Source organism: Martes martes, assembly GCF_963455335.1.
Source record: "Martes martes genome assembly, chromosome: 5".
NCBI classification, from domain to species: domain Eukaryota; kingdom Metazoa; phylum Chordata; class Mammalia; order Carnivora; family Mustelidae; genus Martes; species Martes martes.
In genome coordinates this window covers 164,910,851-164,932,253 of record NC_137892.1, presented here as the reverse complement: position 1 = coordinate 164,932,253, position 21,403 = coordinate 164,910,851, and the positions used below count along the sequence as shown (strand labels likewise).

The following is a 21,403-nucleotide window of genomic DNA, read 5'->3' as shown; positions in this document are numbered from 1 at the left end:
CAGCGTCTGGGCCACAGGGCACCCTGCGCGCAAGCCCTCGGCCACTGGAGCGGGGACCCAGGGGTGGACGCCGTCCCCGACAGGATGTGCTCAGCAGCCCTGCAGCCCGCGAGCGTAATGTGGCACCATCCGCCGATATCGCCACAAAACCCCAGCCCGGCCTGCCCACCCCAGACACGTGTCCCCACAGCAGGGCCTTAGTCTGCTCTCGGGGAGGACCTGGCGTGGCCCCAGGCACAGCCTTCCTGACTCTGAGTGTCGTCGTGATGGAGGGTCCTCCAAGCCTCCTGCCCTGCGTGGTGACCCTCCTTGCCCTCCTCCTCGAGGATGTGCTGTGCATGGGACTCATCCCAGGCAGACGTGTGGTCCAGGGCGGTGGCCCCCCCACAGCCGTTGACCAGGCTGCCTGGGAGATGACAGCCGAGGACCGGGGCGTGGCATGTGTGGTTCTCTACACTTTCCGGGAAGCTTGGGGGGACGGGGCACCCACGGCCACTCACGGGGACCCTGAGGTCTCAGCTGTTGGTCCTGAGCAGGCAGTGGGGACCCGGGAGCCCGAGGAAGCCCGCATTCCGCTTCCCCGGCTCACTGCCCCACAGTCACGCACATGCACCCGCGAGCTCACGCACACCCATAGGGCCGCACCCGGGATACTCAGCGGGTGGGGCCTGGGCTGCGGCCGGAGCCCTTGCTGGCCTGCTGTGGGCGCCGCCGTCCCTCCTGGGGGCTCTGGGGTCAGGGAAAGCAGGAGGGACCGGCCCTGGCTCTGGGCAGTCCTCACCACGTTCCCTGCACTGCCCTCCCACTGCTGGCCTGTGTGCGTGTGTCAGAGTCTGTGGACCTGGGCAGAGGGCACCATGGCCACCCCGCAGGAAGGAAGAGGGTTTGGTTCAACACCCCACCCAGGAAGGGCCCCGAGCATTGTGGAGCCCCTCCTCCCACCATGCGGGGGCCCCCCCTCGGGGTCGCCTGGGTTTGCCTGCCCTGTGAGGGCGGCGGGGAGGGGCGTGGCTGTCCCGCGCAGGCCCCCCCGGCGTGCGAGGTGCCAAGGTCACTCACGGCGCTGTCGATCCCCAGGGTGAGCAGCATGATGAAGAAAATGACGGCCCAGGCCGAGGACAGCGGGAGTGTGGCCAGCGCCTCCGGGTAGATGATGAAGATCAGCCCGGGCCCTGCAGACGGGTCGCACTGTTGCTGCCGCCCACAGCCTCCGCTCCCCGCGGGGAGATGACCAGCCCCTGCCGGCGCCTTCCCTCCCGCCCTCCCGGAGGCGTCCTCTCTCCCGGGAACGCAGGGGACGCCGGGCCCGGGACTCCAGGTAATGGAAAGCTGGCGTCCGCTTTAGGCCCGCACCTTGTTTCTCTGGGTCCTTCTGGTCTGTGTGGGGCTGTGGGGGCCGGGGGGAGGGCGTAGGGGTGGAGCCAACCCCCAGAGGAGGGCGGGGGGGTGTCTACGTTCCCGCCACCCCGGACAACCTCCCGCAGGCCCCCTGGTCTGTTCTCTGCACGTAATAGACACACGCGTGCACCCCCACACACGTGTGCTCTCACACACGCACACAGGCTGACACGTGTATGTATACATCCGTGCTGACACACACACACGATGCACACACGCACGCTCGCACTCACTGCGGGACATTTAGCAACCTGTGAATAAATTTTTCCGCGCCGGCGGTCACTCTGCGTCTGATCTTTAAACACCACGTGAAGAACAGAAATGCTCGGCCCGGCGAGTGCGGGAAAGGGGCGGGTTTCTGTGCACGTGGGGTCTGGGTGGGCGCGGGGGCCGTGGGCCGGAGGGGGCGAGGGGGCGGGGGTGAAGACGGTGCGGGCCTCCGCCGGACGGGCGGCCGTTTGGCCGTGATGACCCCAAAGCAAAAACATTCCCACCGGAAGCTGTAATCAGCCTCAGGGTCACTTTTAAAAGGTGGGCCTGCGTAAGTCACTCTCACGGCCTCCCGCGCGTTACGCACGAGGACGGAACTTCCCCAGCCTCTCCGCCCTCAGCGGGGCCGTGGGGGGCGCCAGCCGGCGGGATCGGGCTTTGCGGGACCTTTGCAGAGAGCGGAGCAGGGCCCCAGGGCCGAGCTCAGGCCTGCGCTCCCTGCGGGTCCCGCCCGCAGGCGAGGGGCACCGTCCCCGCGCAGGGCTGAGGGAGGCTCATTCCAGACAATCTGAAACCTCCATGCCACGAGCCGCAGACCCGGGGAAGGGGCCGGTCGGCTCTGAGGAACGTGATGTCTGTCCTCACCTTTCAGTCCCGCACCTGAGCTAACATTTCACCCTGTTTTCCTGAGAATTAGAGCTGTAAATGACATTTACTTTACTGGTCGCGGAAATGCACAGAAGACGCTCACTCCACTTCCAGGGCTAATAGAGGTTTCGTAAGCCACTGCTATTTATCGTAAAAAAGGGCAGAAGCACGGGAAATGCATAAATGCAGCAGTGAGTAAATTTCACTGCTCTGTATTTATTTGCTTTATGTTCCCATTCTCCCGCTTTTATTGGATTTTTGTCCTGGAGGCAAGAATGCGGACTCAGGACGCACACACCCTGCTTTACCCGCCAGTCCCGGGGGCGGGACCTCTGCTTCCTACTTCCAAAGTGGGGTCCAAAGGCGCAGCACGCGAGAGCCAAGAGTCACATGGAGGCTACGGCGGCGCGCACGGGCGGGGCCGCCCTCCACTCCCCTCGCCCCTCGCTGAGCAGCCGCCGGCCCCTCACGGGAGTAAAAAGACTCAGGAGGAGATGAGTCAGTGACACCCACGTGGGCTCTCCTGAGCCTGAGGCAGCCCCAGGAGACAAGGGGCCTTTTCAGAGAAAGTGGAGGGGCGAGGACAGACTCCAGGGAAAGAGCCCTCCCCGCTCACCCCCAGAATGACCTGACGCAGGCCAGGGCTTGTGGTGATCTCAGGACACCCCGGGGTCCCGGACTGACCCAGTGCCACGGCTTTCCTCTCATGCACGAGGACCGAGCAGCCCCACGAGTGCCCAGGGGGCCCCTTCCACACCCCACGCCTACACCTGGCCTCCTCCCAGGGCCCAGCCTGGGTCACCTGTGCCCACGCCCCCCTGCCCACTTCTGCACGCAGACAGCTGGGCGAGCGGGTGGGGAACAAGGGTCTCCGTGGTCCGCGCGCCCAAGATTTCATGATTGCCCTGGTTATTACCCAAAGCCCACCTACGTATGTTGCGATCACTGGGTGTTTGGAGGGAAAAGCTTTGGCGCTGAAGAAAGGCTTGTGTGCGAATCCACCGGGTTTCTCCCCGGCCTTTCTCTCCCGCCCTGCAGGCTGCGTGGCTCGGAAGTGGTCAGGGCTCCCACCCCTGAGCTGTGTGGGTCCCCTTCCCCAGTGTAAACAAACACAAGGCCTACCCTGAGGCCGCGAACCACAGCCTGTCCTGCTGCCCCAGGGCCTCTGCACGGAGCTGGTGGCTAGCGGGGCAGAGGTGAGGTGTGCTGGGTGTGTTGCTGCCCTGGGGGCTGTGTCTTTCTGTGCACCCCCCGCCACGAACACGTGTGACTCGGACTCAGGGCGCGCACGTCTCCCTCCTACTGTGTGGGGACAACACTCGGGGGGACTGGGTGGACACGGCTGTGGGGACGGCGCCCTGCCCTAGGGGGGACTCACCGTCCTTGGCCACGTCCCCGATGGGCACGCTGTGCTTCTGGGCCATGTACCCCAGGAAGGAGAAGACCACGAAGCCAGAGGAGAAGCTCGTCAGGGAGTTGACAGAGGTGGTGATGACCGCGTCTCTGGGAAACAAGACACACGTCCCAGCCACGCGCTGCAGGAGGGGTCACTCCCTCCCTTTGTCCTCGATGCACCCCATCTGGGGTCAGGCGGGCTTTGGAAGGTGCTCTTCCGGGGGCTCCCTGGCCCCTCCCGTGGGCGGCACCACAGACAGGCCAGTGCCCAGGGTGGCAGGACCCCCATCGGAGTGGCTCTAGGCTCCGGGTGTGTGCAGGCTTTGGCCCAGGCAGACCCCGAGGTGGCCAGCCACGTGTCTCTGCCCGGGAGCCAGGGGCTTCTGACATCAGGACTTGGTGCGAAGGTGCGATGGTCCCCACCGGCAGCGTGGGGGCTCTGGGCGGCCAAACGGAAACCAATGGGGTCCCCACCCACGCTCAGCAGGGGGATGTCTGGCAGGGTGTCTAGATGGCTTGCGCGGACCTGGGAGAAATGCGGTTTTGGGGATGTCTGGTGGGGCCCCGATGCTATGCGTCTGTGTGTTCCCGGCCTGGGGGACCCCGCTCGGAAGGCTGAGAACTCAGAGGGCCAGAGGGAAGTAGAGGTGGGGGAGCAGGGTTGCCGGAGTGGAAGGACGTCTGCCGAGCGCCCAGACCCTGGGGGGACTCAGGCAGAGGCCGCCCCCGTGCGGGGTGCCCACTTTGCTTTGTATTTTTATTGCATTTTCTGTCCTCAGGATGTGAAGGAAATGAACACAAGACCGTAAGGGTCAGAGAAAGTGGGTCCCAGATGGACTCACTTTTGTTTTTAGATGGACTTTGGGTCCAGCGTTTGGCGGCAGGTCAGCCCACCCTGGAGCCCAGTGCCCTGAGCACCCCAGGCAGGCCAGGCCCTGGGCCCCAGGAGGCAGCGGCAGCTGGGGCCTGGCAGCGGGTGGAGGAGGGGCAGAGGCCGGGGCCCTCGGTGGGGACTCCGGGAGCACCTTCCTCTGTCCTAGTACTTTCCTTAGAGCAAGAACCAAATCGCCTGTAGCTTCCACCTTTTACTTTCCGTGAAAGAGCCGGTCCGGCTCAGAGGCCCCACGAGCACGGCACATCCCCCCTCCCTGTCTCTGGGGACATGTCACGTCAGAAGTCAGTGGCCTGGCAGACCCAGCGATGGGACTTACCGGTAGCAGTTGTTGGTGAATTTGTTGTAGCTGGAGAAGGCTATGAGCACCCCGAACCCAACGCCCAGCGAGAAGCACACCTGGGTGGCGGCGTCTATCCACACCTGTGCGGAGCCAGACAAGAGAGGTGACCGCGGGGGTGCGCGGGGCCTGGGACACCAGCTGTCACAGGGCCGCCGAGGGCTCCACGGGACAGAGGGGAACTGACATGCAGATCGTCATCAATGAGCCGTCTGAGCGACGCGATCGGGGCAAATGCCGTCTCGGGGATGCGCCCGCCCCATCCCCGGCCCGAGAAAGGCCCACGGAGGCGCTGTCTGGGCGCTTCCTTGGCGATTTCTCCTGAACGGCAGCACCGCTCTGCGCACGGCCAGACTTGTGGGTCACCTATGACGATGCTACGGACGTGGCCGCCTCGGTCAGACGTGCCCACTGATGTCCGCGTCTTTCCCACGGCGTTTAAAGCCACGGGCTCACAGTACGCACACGGCGACACCCGCGGAGAGGCCATGAAGCCCAGACAGCGCGTGTGCTCGCCCGGGGCCGCGCAGCCGGGGCGCACACGTGCCGAGTGTAAGCCTGCGGCTCCTCGCTGCACCAACGTGGTGTTTTAAAAGCCACAACTGTTCTCGTCAGGGTGATGCAGAGACCACACGGGGATGTGGGCACTGCCTCACCCCTACACAGCCCTGGGTGGGGGTGTAACCGCGCCCCCCCCACCGGCATCACCCAGGAGGACCACACCTGCTATCCGAGGGCTCTGGGAGCTGGCTGGCCCTGGGGACTGTCCCTGAGCGTCCAGACAGCCCACGGTGCAGGCCTATGGGTGAGAACCCTCAGGCCGTGACAGCAGAGCTCGGCTGGGAATGCCCCAGGGTGACCGGCCTCAGTATGACCTCACAAGGGAGCCGGACAGGACACAGCAGAGGAGGTTGGAGCCCAGGGCTGCCGGGCGCTGCCACCTGCCCGCGCTCCAGGGCCAGCCGAGCCTCCGTCCCTCAGGCAGCCTGCCCGGAGTCTCGGGGTCTCCCCGCTGTCAGGGACAGTGTGTTCCAGGCAGCGGGCTAGGACTCGGCGTGCAGCCTCGAGTAGCTGAGGGGCGAGTGGGCCAAGGGGCCTCGGCTCTGCCGTCCCGCTTGTGCTGGTCATCAGTCGGCTCACTTGGCCACCGCAGGCAGGGGCTATAGTCCTGGGAGAGCCCTGCCCCTGCTTCGTGCCTGGCCCTGGCCAAGTCAGTGGCCACCCCTGAGCCTTCGCACGTGTGACGCCCCCTCCGAGATGTGCCTCCCGGACAAGTGTCGGGGCCGTTGCTCACTGCCGCCCTGAGGACCAGCTCTGGACCCGGTCCGGGGCCCATCCTGGAACCCACCCGGCGGCCTCTCTGGGCCCGCTAGGAACTGCCTTCCTTCACCCCTGGACCCCTCCTCTCCTGCTGGAACGGGAGCTCTCCAGGATGGGACTCTGTGCCCCAGCCTGGACCTGTCCCACCCTGTGCGACTGCCCCAAGGGCTGCAGACGAGCGAACGAGGGTCTGGATGCCCTCTAAGGATGCTGACCCCTAAGGGGGAACCCTTGTCCATACGGGGATCCAGAAATGGATCCCCGGGATGCAGGGCAGTCTCTGCGTCAGAGCAGAGCAAGGTCCGAAGTGCCGGGGATGTGGGAAGGCGCGGCACATGGTCCCTTCTGTCTGCTCTGGAAGGGCCCCTGTGCGGCGCCTCTGCTCCTGACCTGCCCTAGACCGGTGGGGATGCCGGCCGGGCGTCCTGACTGTGGCGGGCTCCATCAGGTCACTCCGCACCGAACCTCAGGGGGTGGGAGAGGGTCAGGCCTGGGATGGGGCTGGGGAGCCCTCGACTCGATCAGGGCCGGCTCCTGCAGCGGCGTCCCTGGGGGCGTCTGGGGCGCCTTCCTCCAAAAGCTAAGCCCCAGAGAAGGATGCCTAGGGCCGCTTGATCTCTGAATGGGGCCACCAAGAGTCTGGGGGTGGAAGTATGGGCAGCACCTGGGCCAGGAGGAACCCCGGGAGGACACCCCAGGATGACCACCAAGCCAGTGAGGCCCCGCCCCTGCCCTATCCAAAGGTCAGCCAGGACCCCACAGCAGGACAAGGAATGGCTCCACCCTCTGGACTGGGGGTCACATGGACCTGTCCCTTTGGGACCTCAGGCTCCCTGGAGCCCAGGGGTTGTAGGCTTGCTCTGTCCTGGTCTATGTCCCTTCCTAGCCCCGAGCTGACGGGTGGTTGGAGAGGACGGGACACGCTGGTTTGTCGAAGATGTCCGTCATCTGCCACCCATCGACTATGTGTTCATCAATCACCTACCTATGCACATAGTCATCCAACCGTCTATCATCTGTCCATCTGTACATCATCTATGCATCTGTCTGTCCATCTGTCATCTGTCTGTCCACCCATATATCATCTGTCCGTCTGTCTGTCCATCCGTCATCCATCCATCCATCCACCCATCATCTGTGTATCCATCACCCATCTATCCGTCTGTCTATCTGTCCATCCATCCATCATCTGTATATCCAGCCATCTATCCATCCATCCATCCATCATCTGTCTATCCATCACCCATCTATCCGTCTGTCTGTCCATCTGTCCATCCATCTGTCATCCACCTATCCATCACAATCTATGTATTCACCCATCTATCATCTATCTGTCCATCTGTCGGTCCATCCATCATTATCTATCTCTGTGTACCTATCGTCTTCCACCTTCTACCTATCCTCTATCGTCTGTCTAATTTCTGACAACCTCTCGTCTGTCATTTACTTTTCTCTGCTTCACACACGAGCCTCTTTGCGCCCGCCCGGGCAACTCTCTGGCTTCCGCCTGTGCGCTGCCTAGTTTCCCTGCCCAAGCACTAGCTTCCTCATGTTGCCCGCATGTTATTTTCTTTGATTTCCTCATCACGGCCTCTGCCTCTGACCCCACAGCCACTCCCCCTGCAAGCGTATCTGTGGCTGCCCTTGGCTTTCTGGCGCGTGGACACTGTCTTCCCGTGCCCGTGCAGAACGCGTATCTGCTGTTCTCTCGGCCTCATTGCCTGTCCTTGCGTGGACTCCCCAGTGGCCCACCCAGTGCCATTTTCACTGCCCTTGTCCGTGGGTGCCTCCTTCTGCTGCTTTCCCACTCCTGGGGACTTCCTGGGGGCTATAAGCCACACCTGCCTCCCCTTCTATCTGTTCCTACTCATTTCCACTTCAGGGCTGTGCCTTCCTGCATCCTGGTGGGTGCCACACCTGACTCCCCCACACCTAGTGGCACTGGGTAACGATCCTCCAAACATCCCCCCCGTCCCCAGCTTCGTGCCCCGCACACCCCAGCTCCCCTTCCCCATTATGTCTCATGGCCCTGCCACAGTGAGTCCCCCGGGTAGCCACTGGAGTCCCCACCATCTGCCAAAGTCGAGGGCCCTGCATTTTCCGTGATCTCCTGAGAATGCTACTTTTGCCGTCATCCCTGCTGCCTCCAGCCGAGGGTCACTCACATTTCTGGGCCCCGTTTCCCCAAAACGCTGCTGCCGCTTCTCTCTCCCTCTCTTGGGAGACCTCTGTCTGTCCCATGGCCTGGCCAAGCCCTCTCGTCCGTAGGCTGTCTCTAAGTATTGTGGTACAGAATGTTTGTTCTCTTTGTCGAGGAAGTGTGTGGCCCGCCTGCAGACTTAGTATTTGGCGTGAGTGAGTTAACTCCCTCCCTCGTGCCGTGGGCGCCACGAGTGTCTCACCCGCGAGCTCTGGCTTCCCGGGGAGGGAGCCCTGGTTCTCACAACCACGAAGAACCGGAGCCGGAGCTCAGAGCCGCACTCCGGGTGAGCGGCCGCGCTTCCCGGCCCGGGCTGGGCAGCCCCACGGCACTTGTCAGAGGCACCTGAGAGGGTCCCTCCGGGAAGGGGGATGGCTCGGGGGAAGACGCCCACTGGAACCAGCCTTCCAGCCTGTTCGCATAGGAACGGAGCAGGGCTCTCCTCGCTTAACCTTCTCATTTGGTCCACTCAGCTCCCTGCTGGGCCCACGCCACCCGACGGTGAGCCCCGCTCGGTGGGGTCCCGCGTGCGGCCGGTCTGGCTGGGCCGCCTACACGTGCCACATCTACAGGCTGAGTCAGAAATTCCGGCCTGGCTGCTGCCCCCGGGATCTCCTGCCCCAGAACACAGCAGTCCCATGGCGTGGTGCCTGCCCGAGCGTGTGGCCCGGCAGGCCGCGAGCGGAGGGCGTACTCACGGACGACTCGCAGAGCCGACGGAAGTCTACGCTCAGGTACGCTCTGATGCCATCGATGGCCCCAGGGAGAGTGATGCCTCGCAGAAGCAGGGCGAAGAGGACCACATACGGCATGGTGGCTGTGACCCACACAACCTGGGAGAGCACAGCGTCATCAGGCAGCACCAGCCACCTGCTGGCAGGGCGGCCTCAGGGTCACCCTGGTGGGTGGCCTTTTGCTGGGAAGCCCATCACCCGAACATTCGCAGGGTGCCGGCTCAGCAAAGGCTCCCTGCAGAGGGTGTCGCCGCTCTCCGTCCCGAAACTTTCCCAGGGACTGAAATGGGACAGACAATCTGGCAAAGGGGGGACATTTTCTTCTGCATTTGGTCTGCAGCAGTGGGCGGGGGGGGGGGGTTGCTGAGTTCCTGAGGAGTGAGATGCACTGAATTTTCACTGGTGGTGCAAATACACACCCACATGGTGTGTAAACGGTGAGCCCTGGGCTGGGGGCAGGGAGTAGCCTGTCCTTACCGAGGCTCTGGGTGTCGGCCCTTCACCACCCGTATATAGCAAGCAATGGGCACATTTTGGTCAAAATCACTTTGGGTGCCCAGATAAAAACCAAAATATTTTCGTCAGTAAAAAACAATTTATGTTGTGCTTGTGGTCATGCTGGAAACACCCTGCTGTGAGTGTCTTCTCCTTGACACCATCCTTTAACCAACGGTCCACTCCCCAACCTACCACGGCCAATGGTCCACTCCCCAACCTGCCACGGCCCAACTCTCCACTCCCCAACCTACCACGGCCACCTGTCCACTCCCCAACCTACACAGCCACCTGTCCACTCCCCAACCTACCACGGCCCAACTCTCCACTCCCCAACCTACCAGGACCCACCTGTCCACTCCCCAACCTACCACGGCCAATGGTCCACTCCCCAACCTGCCACGGCCCAATTCTCCACTCCCCAACCTACCACGGCCACCTGTCCACTCCCCAACCTACACAGCCAACTGTCCACTCCCCAACCTACCACGGCCCAACTTTCCACTCCCCAACCTACCAGGACCCACCTGTCCACTCCCCAACCTACCACGGCCAACTCTCCACTCCCCAACCTACCAGGGCCCACCTGTCCACTCCCCATCCTGCCACGGCCCAACTCTCCACTCCCCAACCTACCACGGCCACCTGTCCACTCCCCAACCTACACAGCCAAAGGTCCACTCCCCAACCTACCACAGCCCAAGTCTCCACTCCCCAACCTACCAGGACCCACCTGTCCACTCCCCAACCTACCACGGCCAATGGTCCACTCCCCAACCTGCCACGGCCCAACTCTCCACTCCCCAACCTACCACGGCCACCTGTCCACTCCCCAACCTACACAGCCAACTGTCCACTCCCCAATCTACCACGGCCCAACTCTCCACTCCCCAACCTACCAGGACCCACCTGTCCACTCCCCAACCTACCACGGCCAACTCTCCACTCCCCAACCTACCATGGCCCACCTGTCCACTCCCCAACCTACACAGCCAACGGTCCACTCCCCAACCTACCATGGCCCACCTGTCCACTCCCCAACCTGCCAGGGCCCACCTGTCCACTCCCCAACCTGCCACGGCCCAACTCTCCACTCCCCAACCTACCATGGCCCACCTGTCCACTCCCCAACCTGCCACGGCCCAACTCTCCACTCCCCAACCTACCACGGTCACCTGTCCACTCCCCAACCTACACAGCCAACTGTCCACTCCCCAACCTACCACGGCCACTGGTCCACTCCCCAACCTACCACAGCCAATGGTCCACTCCCCAACCTACCATGGCCCACCTGTCCACTCCCCAACCTACACAGCCAACTGTCCACTCCCCAACCTACCAGGGCCACCGGTCCACTCCCCAGCCTACCAGGGCCACCGGTCCACTCCCCAGCCTACCACGGCCACCAGTCCACTCCCCAGCTGGCACGGTCTGCAGTCTCACCTTCCCAGAAGTCTTCACTCCCTTCCACAAGCTGAAGTAGAGCAGGATGATGACCAGCACCAGGCAGGACGTGAGCTGCCACCGGGGGGGACCCAAGTCATCGATGCCACGGCTCTCGTGGAGGTGCAGCACGCCGCGCCTGGGGAGGACGGGGTGGGAGAGGTGGGTCTGTCAGGAGTGTGGCCCCCCCATCCCCCGGCCCAGAACTGGAACCGGAGAGCCGAGTTTGCCCAGAGCCCTTCCCTCCCCCACCTTGGTCAAAACACAGAGAAGTGTGTCCCAGCCTGATGGGACCAGAGACCCCCAATCTGGAGGGTCAGGCCCACCAGCCCCAGCTGAGAGGAGGGGTCTGTGCGCTCGAGGGAGCCCACAGAAGCCCAGCCCTCACCTCTCGCCCTTAGCACCCCCGAATTTTGGAGCTGGGAGAGGAATGGGTGCTTCCGATCCGAAGGAAAGGAGCTTCAGGGACCAGATGCAAGGGACCCAGGGATGTGGGCACCGTGGGGTGGGCCAGGGTCCCACGTGCAGGGCTGAGGCTGAGCAGACTCAGAGCAATAACGCAGGACACTCAGGTGCCTCCGAGGCGAAGAGCTGACAGTGCTTGCCCCCGGCTCCCGCTGCCTCGAGGAGGGTCCGCAGGTAACAGACCCAGGATGATTCTGCTCTGGGCTTGCTCGAGACCCGTCTCCCGGAGGGGATCCGTCACCAAGGCAGAGCGTGAGGCCAGGACGACAGCGCGGGACCGCGGGCTGCTGGAGTGCGCCCTGTGCGCCGGTATCCCCGGAGATCCCTGCGGGCACCTGCGGGGGCCCGGGCGCCTTCCCGCACGGCGTCCCCTCGGATCCCCTGACCACCTGTGGGGCCGGTGGCGGCACCGTCACGTGGGCCGCGCACCTGCTGCCTCACCTTCACGGCTGGGATTCTGGACCGAGGCTGACGCCGGGCGGTGGTGCCGCTCCAGGAGGCGGACGGGCCCCAGTGTGACAGCAGCCGGCACTGCCCAGATTTGTGAGGTAAAGAAAATAATCCTGACACCCAGGTCAGAAGGCTCCAGATCCCAGGGCTTCCCACTGGCTCTAGGCATCACGGGACCATGTTGGAGGGATTCGGGTTTTCAGACTCCAGAATCAGGCTTGTGGCAGGGGAGGCGGTGACGGGCGTGAACAGAGCCCAGGGCACTCCCAGCTGCCCAGCACTGTCCAAACTGTCCCATCGACCTCTCTCCTTCCTCGAGTGCGGGCCACCCCTGAGGCGACGAGGGCCCCCGCCCCCACTAGACACACACCTGTGTTGTGTGTTACACGTGCAGTGTGAGGTCAGGGACCTGGAGCTCCCAGGGCAGGAGGAGGAGGAGGCCCCTGCTGGGACAATGCTCAGGCAGTTGTGCCTCGACTGTCCTCCCCAGGGCTTCACCACCCCTGGTCCTGTCCTCCCTGGGCCTGCTCCCCATGGCCTGTCCTCCTTGGGTCTGTCCTCCAAGGGCCTGACCTCCCCAGATCTGTCTTCCCCAGGGTCTGTCCTCCTCAGGGGTCTGTCCTCCCCGTGCCTGTCCCCCCTGGGACTGTCCTCCCCAGGGTCTGTCCTCCTCGGGGGTCTGTCCTCCTCGGGGGTCTGTCCTCCCCAGGCCTGTCCTCCCCGGATCTGTCCTCCCCAGGGTCTGTCCTCCTCGGGGGTCTGTCCTCCTCGGGGGTCTATCTTCCCCGCGCCTGTCCCCCCTGGGACTGTCCTCCCCAGGGTCTGTCCTCCTCGGGGGTCTGTCCTCCCCAAGCCTGTCCCCCCGGGACTGTCCTCCCCAGGGTCTGTCCTCCTCGGGGGTCTGTCCTCCCCGCGCCTGTCCCCCCCGCGCCTGTCCCCCCCAGGACTGTCCTCCCTGGGCCCTCCTCTGGCGGCAGACTTCCCAAAGCCTCCAAGCCCCGTCTCTGTGTCGGGGTCCTCCCCCTTCCATGTCCTGGTTCCCCAGCCAGACCTTGTCCCCAGCCTCCTGCCACTAACAGAAATCTCCTCAGGATGACAGTGCTGGGTGAGGCCACATGCCCAAAGGCCCCGTCACACCTTGGCCTCCCCACGAGGCCTCACACACACTGTGTGGGTCACACACCTCGGCCTGGCGGCAGGTGGCCATTTACTCATTTGTCCAGGAAAGGAGCCCGGCGGCCCGTTTAGCCTCCTAGCCGGGGGGTTTGCTCAGGCTCCATAACCCCCCACACACTGGGTTCACTTGTAAACGTTTCAGATCGCCTCTGGAATCAGCGTGTCTGTACAGGTTCAATTCCCTCCCCAAGACGAAAACTCATCTGGCTCTGGACTTACTTGAACCTCCTCAGACAGTTTAGGGGACAGGATGCTGCAAAGGGCCACTGGCAGGGCACAGGAGCCAGGATACACTGACCCTGCCTGGGGACCGCCCCCAGGGACTACAGACAGCCACCGGCACGGAGCGGGAACGACACAAATTAACTCAGAATGGGCAGAGGACTTAAACTTAAAACTTAAACACTTAAAATTGCAGGTTCATTGGGAGAAACAGTAGGGGTAAACCTTTGTGACCTTGGGTTTCTCAATGGATTTTCTGATATGACAAAACAGGTAAGCTGACTTCATCAAAATAAAAAACCTTTTGTGCATCAAAGACACTATCAGCAAAGTAAAGAGGAAACTTACAGAATGAGCGACAATATTTGCACATCATATATCAGACACGAGATGAATATCCAGGATAGATAAAGAGTTAAGACTCTCAAACAGAAAACCCCTCCAGAAAGCTCAGCTTGAAGACAGACAAAGTGGGTGCATCTGACCGGGAAGCTTCTGCACGGGGAGGGGAGCCACTGCCCAGATGAAGTCGACCTGCTGATGGAAGGAAACGTCGGCAAATCCTGTATTTCGTACAAGGTTAGTACCCAAAATATACGAGAAACACATACAGCTCGACAGCAGAAAACAAACAATCTGATAAAAAAAAAAAAAGGGCAGATCTGAACAGACATTTCTCCAGAGAAGACATCCAGCCGGCCAACAGACACAGGGAGAGAGGCTCAACGCCCCTCACTGCCCAGGAAACGCACCTCAAACCGCAGTGAGTTAGCACCTCACCCCTGTCAGAACGGTTTTTATAAGAAAGTCAAGAAATGACACGTGTTAGCAACAAGGTGGAGACAAGAGGCCTCCACGCACAGTTGCTGGGAATGCACACTGGTGCAGCCACCCTGGAAAACAGTATGGAATTTCCTCTAAAAATTAAAAATAGAACTGCCCCATGATCCAGCAATCCCACTTCTAGGTATTTATCTGAAGAAAATGAAGACACTAACTTGAACATACATTTACGCCCCCACGCTCACTGCAGCACTATTTACCACACCAAGATACCGAAACAGCCCGTGTCCAGGGACAGATGAACAAAATCTCCGTCTGTCCATGGAATATCGTCCAGCCTTAAAAGGAAGAAAACAGACCTGCTACAGCGTGGATGGGCCTGGAGGACATAGTGCTCGGTGACATAAGCAGACACAGAGGACAAAGGCTGGACGACTGCTCTTATATGAAGTCCCTAGAGTTGTCAAACTCATCGAGTCAGAGAGTAGGACATTGGGTGCCGGGGGCCAGGCTTGGAAGGGGCGGAGAGGGAGTCGGTGCTGCATGGGAGCCGAGTTTCCATCTGGGAGCACGAGAAAGTCCTGGAGACGGATGGTGGTGACGGCTGCACGGCACTGCGAGTGCGCTTAGGGCCGCTGAACACACTTAAAAATGGTCCAAGTGATACGTTTCATGTTGTGTATAGTTTATCACAATTTAAAGAAATTCCCCCAAATGAAGGCAAAATATGTTTCAGGAAAACTAAAGCAGAGAAAATTCATTGCCAGCGAGCCTACACCGTAAGGCGCGTTAAAGGAAATCCTTCAGATGGAAGGAAGTGAGGCCAAAATGGAAATCTGGGTCCACGTAAGGATGGGAGATCATCAGAGATAGCGACTATGCGGTAAATACACAAGTTACTCTTCTATTTCCAATTTATTTAAAATGTCTCTATTTAAAGCAAGAAGAGGAACAACATAGTGTGGAGTTTATGACGTCCTGTGGGAAGAAAACCCAACCAGGGACGGGCTGGGAAAATGGGAGTGTGTTGTAAGGCTCCTAAATTACATGAGAAGGGGGATGATGTCATCTGACAGTGGACGATGAGAAGTTAAAGATGTACATTGTAAACCCTATAAATAACCACAAAAGTTACAATAAAGCTTATCAGCCAATAGCATAGCTAAAATGGGAGCATAAAAATTAATTAATTCAAAAGAGGGGGATACATAGAGGGACAAGAAACAAAGAGACGGGACAAATAGAAAAAAAAATAAAGACGGAAGACTTAAACCCAGCCATAGGGTTAGTTATTGACTGGGAACCCCAAGAACTAGACAGACATTATTCTGCTGAATGAAAAAGCAGGGGACAGCTCTACACGGTCTATGGGAAATGCACTCACGATATAACCCATGTGGGTTAAAAATACAAGGACGGGAAAGGTACCAATGCAAACCCGATCCATCGGAAGACAAGGGTGATCACTGTGCTGCCAGGCAGAGCAGTTTCAGGGTGAGGAGTGTGACCAGGAGCGACATTTGGAACTGCAAAGGGGTCCCTTCAAAGACTTGATATCCGTAAACACACACACACACAGTAACACCACCCCAACATGCATGAATGAAGTCAACACTGATAGAATCGGGCAGACAAAGAGGCAGACGCACAGTCACAGTTGAGAGTCAATACTCCTTCTCAGCAGCGGGCGGGACAGTGGACAGTAAGGCGCTCCCACCGTCCTGCACACAGTGTAGCTGCTTCCCAGTGACAGCAGACACCTGTTCTTTGGAAGTGTGCCTGCCATACCCCCAGGATTAAACACAGACCGGGCACCAAAGGTCTCAGGATGTTTTGGGATAATGAAGCTTTACAAGTGGAGTGTGTCACTCAGTCTGAATTAAATCAGAAATCAATAATAGAAGCATATCTAGAAAACCTCCAAAGATTTCAAAATTAAATGGGAAGTTCCCCGAGTCTCCCATGGGTCAAAGAGGGAATCACAAGACAGATCAGAAAGTGCCTTGAACTGGGGCATCTGGGGGGCTCCGTGGGTTAAAGCCTCTGCCTTCGGCTCAGGTCATGATCCCAGGGTCCTGGGATCGAGCCCCACATCGGGGTCTCTGCTGGGTGGGGAGCCTGCTTCCTCCCTCTCTGTGCCTGCCTCTCTGCCTACTGGTGATCTCTATCCGTCAAATAAATAAATAAAATCTTTAAAAAAAAAAAAAAAGTACCTTGAATTGAACGGAAGTGGAAACACAGCACGTGGTAGCAGCTAAAGCCGTCTCTTAGAGGCAAACGTGTAGCTTTCTAGTTTACAGTAGAAAGTAGGCAAAGGTGTGCTAAGTGTCTATAGAACTGGGGGACATTTGAACTGGTTGGAGTTACACGGCCTGTTTTGGGCTTTCCAAGCCCACAGGCCCCGTCCTGACTCCGACTTCACATGCGTCCAGCAAGTTCCCTGCGCCATCTCTCAGCCCTGGAGCTACAGCCATGAGCCTCTGGTTTTGGCTCTGAGCCTGCCGTGTCTCCTTGTGCATGCCCACCGGGGACTGAAGTTGGGGGTGTGGGCTGGTGCTGGGGCTGAGGACAGTGCTTCTGGGGCAAACACCAAAGGCCCCACTTTCTCGGGTAAGACATAACGAAAGTAGCAGTGACATCGTGCTTCACTCTGCAGTCTTGGTGGGACCCTTTCCAGACCTCCCAGCAAAGACAGGTGGTCCCAGTGGCGTCACATGGTGCCTTTCAACCTCTCTGCTAGTTTTCCATCTCAGAATTGTAAGAGATGTCCTAGCTGGAAACCTGAGTCCTCATTTTGTTGGAACCCGAGCCAGCCGGAGCACTTCCGAGTGCCCCTCAGTGCAGGGGCCCTGAGCACGGGCCCCCAGGTGCTCGTCTGCCACTGCGTCTGCCTCCCCACTTTCTGGGGCAGAGGGTCCCCGCAGACCCAGTCCTCCTGATCACAGCCCGGCTGAGTGCAGCCCGGGCACGATCCGGCAAGGAGACACCGCTACATCTGGTCAACAGCAGTGCAGTGGTTTTCACCAAGAAGAGCAAACAGCTTTCTCTTCCTCTGGACCATTCTCACCGGCTCAGCACAACAAGCTTTCCATCCACACCCTTGAAAGCTTCCCTGTGTCTCCGTTTCTCGCAGCTGCTGTCTTTCGGGCAAATCGAGAGGGACAGATGGCAGGCGGGCTCCGCTGGCCTCTGAAGCCAGCCTGTCCCTCCCGAGCGCTCTGTCTGGCTCGCAGCCCCTCTCTTTCCCTTCCCTGTCCCTCGCACACGTGCGCTCTCCTCCAGTCCCAAACCAACAACATCTTCCTAAACACACCAGCACGTCCTGTGGCATGTGACCGTCACCCTGCCCTGGCCACACTCTTTCTGACCACGACTCAAGGAAACCACCTGTGCTCCCGGCCGCACCTCCAGACCTGGCAAACCTGCCTCCCACGTTCCTGCCCCTTGATGCCACTTTCCACCATGGAGATACGGTGCCCACTCGGGGCACAGAATTCCGGGACAAAACATTCAGATGCTCAGAGTCTGAAACATAGTGTCATTCCAGGTGCTGAGTGTCTGCCAGTCCCGTGAACACCCACCACCCAACACCGAACCCCCTGCCAGCAGCGCATCGCCGGACACTGGGACGGCCGGGTTCAGCATCGTTTCAGGAGGGCTCCTCGGCAAGCGTCCGGATTCTGAGGGGAAACGATGCACCCACAGGGGCATCAACAGCCCTTCTAGCCTCAGTCACCCAGATGGGGACAAGGGGAGGGGGGCAGGAGCCGGTTCCGAGAGGACCCAGAGAAGAACGGACTTGGGGAGAGCCACGCACCTGCAGGTCATGGAGGCCACGTGGTGTGGAGTGCGGGGGACGGGAGGCCCCGGGAAGGCCCCTGGATGTGGGGGCCGAGGAGGGACTCGGACAACAACTGATGCTGGGTTTGTAAAGAAAGAGGAATTTGTCAGGAAACGCAATAGTGGGGGCTCCTGTAGGGCCGCTCCGTTTGGCAAGGCTGGAGGGTGTTTCCTGTGCGCAGGGCCCGGTGGGAGGACAGTGCGGCTGAGCCGGGCCCACGCTGGTGGCGGCCCTGCGGACGGCGGGGGTCTCGCCTTCCCTCCACGGGCAGCCTCTGGTCAGCCCCCCGCTAGGCACAGAGCGGCACCCGGTGGGACGGAGCAGCCGAGGCCCGCTCTGCCTTCCCCTGCCGCTGAGGCGTCCCCCTCCGAGGGCGCGGCCGGGCTGCTGGAAGGGGATTTGGGAACGTGCCTCCGAGAGCCCAGAGGACCACCGTGCGGGCACGGGACGGGGTCCTCACCGCACCCTCGCGGGGCAGCAAGGGGAGCGCTGCGCTGCCCCGCGTCCCTTCCTTCCCCGGGGCCGCCGAGCACGGTGAGTACCGAGCCCCGGCCCCCCACTTACTCGAAATACTCGGTGGCAGGCGTGGTCCTGAAGGTGTCGTTGGGGCCGGAGCCGGAGTGGCCGGTGCGGGCGTCCGAGCAGTTGGCGCTGTTCCAAGTGTTGTTACAGTGGACCCACGGCAGCTCCGCGGAGAAGGAGGAGAAGAAGTAGTGCAGCGCCCAAGCGATGATGACGTTGTAGAAGAAGCCGACGTACAGCGAGATGAGGATGACCGTGAAGCCCACGCCTGGGGCGGCAGAGCAGAGAGCCGTCAGCAAGGTGCCCGCCGCCCTCCCCCAGCCACACTGGCCGCGTTCCCGTGCCAGAAACCGGGCCATGTCTCCGCACGCCCAGAGACCGCTCGTGAGAGCAAGGGTGCCAAACTTCATGCCGTGATCCCAGACAGGGGGCTGCACCCCGACCCCCAAACCTGCCGTGGCCATCTGTGTGCACACAGATCATCTAGGGTCACCCTGGTAGAACCAGGTCACCCACAGACATACAGGGTGACTAACGGCCATAGGTGGCCACCCACCACCACTCACAGCCACTCGGTATCAACCGAGGTCATCCAGGGCCACCAGGCCGTGCAAAACCATCAGAATCATCTATGGCCACCAAGAGTCAGCAAAGATCACCCCAAACCATTCAGGGTCACTCAGGGACATCCAGAGCCACGTAGGAAGACCCAGATCTCCCAGAGCCATCCGGGGCCACCAATGGTCCTTAGAAACGCAGGTCCTCAATGGCCACCGACAGCTACCCAGAACTATTCAGAGACCTTTATGGAGACTCACGGCTGCTCATACTCCCTCAAGACCACCCAGGACAAATAGTCATCAGGGTTCATTTCACAGCCCTCCAGAGCCACCTGAAGTCACCCAGAGCCATCCCTGACCACTCAGGGTCGCCCAGAGCCATATATGAGAGTCCAGAGTCAGCTGGAGCCATGCATGACCATCCAGGATTAGCTGGGACCATGCATGGTCATGGGTCAGCCAGAGCCATGCATGACCATCCAGGACCACACAGGGCCATGCATGACCATCCAGGGTCACCCAGAGCCACGCACGACCGGGACCATACATGACTGTCCAGAGTCACCCAAAGCATGCATGACTGTCCAGGGTCACCCAGGGCCAGGCATGAACGTCCAGGGTCAGCCAGAGCCATATATGACCATCCAGGGTCACCCGGGGCCATACATGACCGTCCAGGGTCAGCTGGGGCCATCCCTGATAATCTAGGGTCACCCGGAGCCATCCCTGACCATTCAGTCTCCTAAAGCAAGCCAGGGCCTTTCATGGTGACCTCTAGGATCACAAAACCTAGGATTTGGGATCAGTCATCGAGGGGCTCCTGGCTCCCGGGAACTAGGGCAGAGTGGCAAGCACTCTTTGGGGCTGTGCCCTTCTGCCTGGTGGCAGGTGGGTCTGGCCTCCTCCCACTGTCCGGGAGCCCTCCTGCTCGGTGCTGGGTGAGCCCCACTCCGTTCCCCGCTCCAGCCCCACCCGGCTCCACGCGCGGCTCTTTCCATTCCAGCTTCCGTCTCGGCTTTGAGGACATGACTCAACTGGCCCGGAGCTTTGATTTGCTCCAGGCAAAGCCTGTTTAGGTGCTCTGCCCGGTCTTGCCCGCTCGTGGCTGAGGCCGTGGCTAGGGGAGGAGCCTTCGAGACGATGTTTATAGGAAGTGGCTTAGGTGTCTTTCGTGGATGTCCCCCCGAGGAGGAGCAATCCTCATGCGCAGAGCAGCAGTACACTTCTATCCCCACCCTGGAAGCAAGGAGAGGAGCCTGACGTTTACTCGTGTGCATCCGTCAGACAGATCCTGCGTCGGGAGCGCGCTAGAAATGAGACAGTTCCGGTACGTAAACCCTCTTGGAAAACGTGTGTCGTAAGCCGTGATGATGAAAACAGCAGTTTTCTTTGCAAGGGCCTCTCCGGGGTGGCAGGGGTCAGCTTTGAATAATGTGACGTCGCCGTTCCGCTCCCTGAGTTCCTGAGGACAGAGGCTCGGTTGTGATTCACAGCAAACCCACCCAGGCAGCCGTGTTCCTGGGAGCCATGCCGTCGGGGAGCCGAGTTCCTGGGAGCCGTGTCGTTGGGGAGCCGTGCCGTCGGGGAGCCGTGTCGTCGGGGAGCCGTGTTCCTGGGAGCCGTGTCGTTGGGGAGCCGTGCCGTCGGGGAGCCGTGTCGTCGGGGAGCCGTGTTCCTGGGAGCCGTGCCGTCGGGGAGCCGTGCCGTCGGGGAGCCGAGTTCCTGGGAGCCGTGTCGTTGGGGAGCCGTGCCGTCGGGGAGCCGTGTCGTCGGGGAGCCGTGTTCCTGGGAGCCGTGTCGTCGGGGAGCCGTGCCGTCGGGGAGCCGTGCCGTCGGGGAGCCGTGTTCCTGGGAGCCATGCTGTCAGGGAGCCGTGGTGTCAGGGAGCCGTGTTTCTGGGGACCGTGCCGTCGGGGAGCCATGTTCCCGGGAGCCGTGTTGTTGGGAAGAGCATCACGGAAGGTTTTCTTGGGCAGCACCCGACCATGGATGCCTGACTTGAAATCACGTTAAGGTTTAAACTTTGTGTGCAAGACCTCAGCTTGAACATGGGAAACTCAAAGCAGCCTGTGAACCAACAGCAGAGCCGATCAGAGTCCACTGTGTGACCCAAGAGCGAAGCCCCGCGCTGAGTGCACGGCCCTCCCTCTGCACCGGCCAGGTTTCTTGACCTTCAGTCCAGGGAGACGAGGTCGCCCCCGAGAACACATGGGCTCGCTCCCTGGCTGCCCGGCACCAGAGGCTCCTGCACACTAGCCGCTGCCCCAGGGGCCCATGCGTCAGGGGGAAGGGCAGGGCTGCCCAGGACA

At 60.8% G+C, this 21,403-nt stretch overlaps 1 protein-coding gene across 1 annotated transcript in view; it reads right to left on the bottom strand.

Annotated features, from left to right (window-relative positions):
* SLC6A3 (solute carrier family 6 member 3) overlaps positions 1-21,403 on the bottom strand; it is a gene marked incomplete at both ends in the record, with an annotated part of 35,028 nt that overhangs the window by 8,620 nt on the left and 5,005 nt on the right. The window contains 6 exons of the mRNA XM_080804476.1: positions 1,060-1,172; positions 3,635-3,759; positions 4,863-4,966; positions 9,102-9,236; positions 11,076-11,214; positions 18,577-18,802. Of these exons, the coding sequence (XP_080660602.1) occupies positions 1,060-1,172; positions 3,635-3,759; positions 4,863-4,966; positions 9,102-9,236; positions 11,076-11,214; positions 18,577-18,802 (842 nt within the window). The remainder of the gene's footprint in view (positions 1-1,059; positions 1,173-3,634; positions 3,760-4,862; positions 4,967-9,101; positions 9,237-11,075; positions 11,215-18,576; positions 18,803-21,403) is intronic.